Here is a 5594-nt window from a genome sequence, read left to right on the forward strand (position 1 = left end):
ACTGGACATTATTGTAAACGTTTATTATATTAAACATAGCTAGACTACTGTAGATAACTGGACATTATTGTAAACGTTTATTATATTAAACATAGCTAGACTACTGTAGATAACTGGACATTATTGTAAACGTTTATTATATTAAACATAGCTAGACTACTGTAGATAACTGGACATTATTGTAAACGTTTATTATATTAAACATAGCTAGACTACTGTAGATAACTGGACATTATTGTAAACGTTTATTATATTAAACATAGCTAGACTACTGTAGATAACTGGACATTATTGTAAACGTTTATTATATTAAACATAGCTAGACTACTGTAGATAACTGGACATTATTGTAAACGTTTATTATATTAAACATAGCTAGACTACTGTAGATAACTGGACATTATTGTAAACGTTTATTATATTAAACATAGCTAGACTACTGTAGATGAGGGGAGATTATTGTAGAAGTTTGCTATAAAGCTGTTGTTGTTTCAGAAGTCTGACTCCGTGATCGCTGGACGTCAAAGTTCACTGGGTTTATGAGTTTTCTTCGAGAACATCAGCAGGACCGTTTACTCAATGTTGTGTGTGTGCGCAGGTACAGGTGTATCTCCAGTTGGCTTCCATCTTGGTGCCCCACCTCCCTCTCTCAGCTAAAGGATGCAGAGGACAAAATGCTCAAGGGTAAGAGTGTGTGTGTGTATGCCTACATCATCTCTCCTACCTGTCACACTTGCACATCTTATCTCCTCTCTCATTTTGCTTTCCCTCCCTGTTCCCCTCCATCTTTCTCCTCCATCCCTCCATCCATTTCTCTCCTCTCAGCTGTGAAGACCCCATTCTCCAGGCAAGATGTCCCGATATCCAATGGCAACTATGTCTGGACCATAGCCTTCAACGCCAAAGCACATCCCTCACTCCCCCCCCAGCCCCAGTCTCAGCCCCAGACTCAGCCCCAGTCTCAGCCCCAACCTCAGCCCCAGCCTCAGCCCCAGCCTCAGCCCCAGCCTCAGCCCCAGTCTCAGCCCCAGACTCAGCCCCAGTCTCAGCCCCAGTCTCAGCCCCAGTCTCAGCCCCAGTCTCAGCACCAGTCTCAGCCCCAGTCTCAGCCCCAGTCTCAGCCCCAGTCTCAGCCCCAGTATCAGCCCTCTTCTCTCCAGCGTCGTCCCCGTCCTCCGCTGGTGCTGCTCCATGGGTTTGGGGGTGGTGTGGGTCTGTGGGCTCAGAACCTGGACTCTTTGTGTGGCAGTGGAGCCGTGTATGCCCTGGATCTGCTGGGGTTCGGTCGGAGCAGCAGGCCCCTGTTCAGCGTGGACCCCCAGGGGGCAGAGGAGCAGTTCCTAGGGGCCCTGGAGGAGTGGAGAGACAGGATGGGCCTGGAGGAAATGATCCTGCTGGGACACAACCTGGGAGGATACCTGGCTGCTGCTTACACACTTACACACCCACACAGGTCAGCGGGACGAGAGGGACGAGAGTAGGGGGGTCGTGTGTTTGTGTTTGTGTTCATACTGTGTGTTCATACGTACACTGAGTGTACAAAACATTAGGAACACCTGTTTTTTTTTATGACCAAGACCAGGGATACTCAACTACTATTGGAGAAGGTCCAGTGACACAAATCTCCTAGGTGACAAAGGTCCGGATGAATACCGTCCTTTATTGGAGATGTGGTACAGCGTAGTAACAAGCATAGTCGTCTACGACATAGGAAACACGTTGTTATATAAAATTTACATTAAATACAATAAATTAGACTAAGAATTTAAATGAATTACAACTTCTTTTGAATGTAAACATGTGCAAAATTGTATCAACATTGCTGAAGAACAAAAGTGGTTGCATCATTGTCTATGCAAAAAGTGCACTGTGAACCAATGTACTTGGAGGCAGGTAGACTAGTGGTTAGAGCGTTGGACTAGTAACCGAAAAGGTTGCAAGATTGAATCCCCGAGCTGACAAGGTACAAATCTGTCGTTTTACCCCTGAACAAGGCAGTAAAAACAAAAACCGCACTAGGCTCAAAAATGAACACCTGCACCAGTGTCTCAGAGTTTCTCTCACACCATTTGTGCCAAAGTTCAAAGCACTGGCAGGAGACAGAACAATGTAATTTCTCATTGATGCAAGGGCAAGGCCCACAGTGACTTCTACATGAATACTGCATGGCCCACAGTGACTTCTACATGAATACTGCATGGCCCACAGTGACTACTACATGGCCCACGGTGACTTCTACATGAATACTGCATGGCCCACAGTGACTTCTACATGAATACTGCATGGCCCACGGTGACTTCTACATGAATACTGCATGGCCCACAGTGACTTCTACGTGAATACTGCATGGCCCACAGTGACTTCTACATGAATACTGCATGGCCCACAGTGACTTCTACGTGAATACTGCATGGCCCACGGTGACTTCTACATGAATACTGCATGGCCCACAGTGACTTCTACGTGAATACTGCATGGCCCACGGTGACTTCTACATGAATACTGCATGGCCCACAGTGACTTCTACGTGAATACTGCATGGCCCACAGTGACTTCTACATGAATACTGCATGGCCCACAGTGACTTCTACATGAATACTGCATGGCCCACTGTTCCTAGGTCGTCATTGAAAATAGGAATTTGTTCTTAACTGACTTGCCTAGTTAAATAAAGGTAAAATAACATGGGCTTTGAATAATTTTTATGTAAATAAAATAAAGTGCATGTTTTCTGGAGAACAAAGGAGAGTTGAAGAAAAATGATAATCAGAACGTCACTGTGGGCCATGTAGTATTCATGTAGAAGTCACTGTGGGCCATGTAGTATTCATGTAGAAGTCACTATGGGCCATGCAGTATTCATGTAGAAGTCACTGTGGGCCATGTAGTATTCATGTAGAAGTCACTATGGGCCATGCAGTATTCATGTAGAAGTCACTGTGGGCCATGCAGTATTCATGTAGAAGTCACTGTGGGCCATGCAGTATTCATGTAGAAGTCACCGTGGGCCATGCAGTATTCATGTAGAAGTCACCGTGGGCCATGCAGTATTCATGTAGAAGTCACTGTGGGCCTTGCAGTCAGTATTCATGTAGAAGTCACTGTGGGCCATGCAGTATTCATGTAGAAGTCACTGTGGGCCATGTAGTATTCATGTAGAAGTCACTGTGGGCCATGTAGTATTCATGTAGAAGTCACTATGGGCCATGCAGTATTCATGTAGAAGTCAATGTGGGCCATGCAGTATTCATGTAGAAGTCACTGTGGGCCATGTAGTATTCATGTAGAAGTCACTGTGGGCCATGCAGTATTCATGTTGAAGTCACTGTGGGCCATGCAGTATTCATGTAAAAGTCACTGTGGGCCTTGCCCTTGCATCAATGAGAAATTACATTGTTCTGTCTCCTGCCAGTGCTTTGAACTTTGGCACAAATGGTGTGAGAGAAACTCTGAGACACTGGTGCAGGTGTTCATTGTTGAGCCTTGTGCGGTTTTTTGTTTTTAAGAAAGTTAATTGGGGAGAAGGCTGATTCATAGCTGTATGTGGAGCCAAACAAGTGCCAATTTCTTGAGAATGGGGACTTCAGCTGCAGGCACCATTTTTCCCCAGGAAGTGACAGGGTCACAGTCACCAGTCTGCTCCTTCAAAGACATTTTATTGCGGCTCAATCAACTCCATCTGCAGTGATGTAACATCTACCCATCTGAAGATCTGTTTTGCTTCTTCTGACAACTTTTCACATTTTGTGACCAAGAAGGAGTTCAGGATGAGCAGCATCAGTTCTCTTCCAACAGTGATGTCATCATAGCGAGCCTTGAAGTTATCCATCAGCTTCTGGATGAAATCAACATGGTTGGGAAAAATCACCGCTGGGCCCAGGTGATTCTTTATTTAAAGCTGTTTAAATATATAACAAAATGCAATGTTGTCCGGTCCGGAATGACCCTTCTCTGGGTCCGGACGTGGACTGCGGTTCGCCAGTTAAGTTTAGCTGACAAAGACTGACCAGGTGAATCCAGGTGAAAGCTATGATCCCTTATTGATATCACTTGTTAAATCCACTTCAATCAGTGTAGATGAAGGGGAGGAGACAAGTTAAGAAGGATTGTTAAGCCTTAAGACAATTGAGACGGATTTGTTTATGTGTGCCATTCAGAGGGTAAATGGGCAATACAAAATATTTAAATGCCTTTGAACGGGGTACGGTAGTAGGTGCTAAGCGCACCGGTTTGTGTCAAGAACTGCAACCCTGCTGGGTTTTTCACACTCAACAGTTTTCTGTGTGTATCAAGAATGGTTCACCACCCAAAGGACATCCAGCCAACCACAACTGTGGGAAGCATTTCAACCAACATGGGTCAGCGTCCCTGTGGAACGCTTTGGACACCTTGTAGAGTCCATGTCCTAACGACTTGAGGCTGTTCTGAGGTCAAAAGGGGGAGGTGCTACTCTATATTAGGAAGGTGTCCTCAATGTTTTGTACACTCATGTGTTCACACTGTGTGTGTTTACAGGGTGAAACACCTGATCCTGGTGGAGCCATGGGGATTCCCGGCCCGCCCAGAGAACATGGATCAGGAGAAATCTATCCCAGTGTGGATCAGAGCCATGGGGGTCGTCATGAGTCCCTTCAACCTCCTGGCTACACTAAGACTGGCTGGACCACTGGGTAAGATATACAGTGCCTTCGGAAAGTATTCAGACCCCTTGACTTTTCCCACATTTTATTACATTACAACCTTATTCTAAAATTGATTTTTTTTTAAATACTCATCAATCTAAACACAATACCCCATAATGACAAAGCAAAAACTGTTTTTTAGATATTTTTGCAAATGTATGAAAAAAAAAAATAGAAATATCTTATTTACATAAGTATTCAGACTCTTTGCTATGAGACTCGAAATTGAGCTCAGGTGAATCCTGTTTCCATTAATCATCCTTTAGATTTACAATTGGTAAATTCAATTGATTGGACATGATTTGGAAAGGCACACACCTGTCTATATAAGGTCCCACAGGTCACAGTGCATGTCAGAGCAAAAACCAAGCCATGAGGTCGAAGGAATTGTCTGTAGAGCTCCGAGACAGGATTGTGTCGAGGCACAGATCTTGGGAAGGGTACCATAAAATGTCTGCAGCATTGAAGGTCCCCAAGAGCACAGTGGCCTCCATCATTCTTAAATGGTAGAAGTTTGGTTCCACCAAGACTCTTCCTAGAGCTGGCCGCCCAGCCAAACTGAGCAATCGGGGGAGAAGGGTCTTGGTCAGGGAGGTGAACAAGAACCCGATGGTCACTCTGACAGAGCTCTAGAGTTTCTCTGTGGAGATGGGAGAACCTTCCAGAAGGACAATCATCTCTGCAGCACTCCACCAATCAGACCCTTATGTTTGAGTGGACAGACGGAAGCCACTCCTCAGTAAAAAGCACATGACAGCCCACTTCGTGTTTGACAAAAGGCACCTAAAGGGCTCTGACCAGGAGAAAAAAGATTATCTGGTCTGATGAAACCAAGATTTAACTCTTTGGCCTGAATGCCAAGCGCCACATCTGGAGGAGAACTGGCACCATCCCTACGGTGAAGCATGGTGG

General features: G+C 45.1%; 1 protein-coding gene across 1 annotated transcript in view; it reads left to right on the top strand.

Moving 5' to 3' along the window:
• The first annotated feature begins 674 nt into the window (after positions 1-674).
• Positions 675-5594, top strand: part of LOC115175404 (1-acylglycerol-3-phosphate O-acyltransferase ABHD5) — an 11212-nt gene continuing 6292 nt past the window's right edge. Inside the window, exons 1-3 of the mRNA XM_029734633.1 lie at positions 675-684; positions 1045-1453; positions 4516-4670. Coding sequence (XP_029590493.1) covers positions 675-684; positions 1045-1453; positions 4516-4670 — 574 coding nt within the window. The remainder of the gene's footprint in view (positions 685-1044; positions 1454-4515; positions 4671-5594) is intronic.

This window comes from Salmo trutta, chromosome 36 (assembly GCF_901001165.1).
Source record: "Salmo trutta chromosome 36, fSalTru1.1, whole genome shotgun sequence".
Taxonomy (NCBI): Eukaryota; Metazoa; Chordata; class Actinopteri; order Salmoniformes; family Salmonidae; genus Salmo; species Salmo trutta.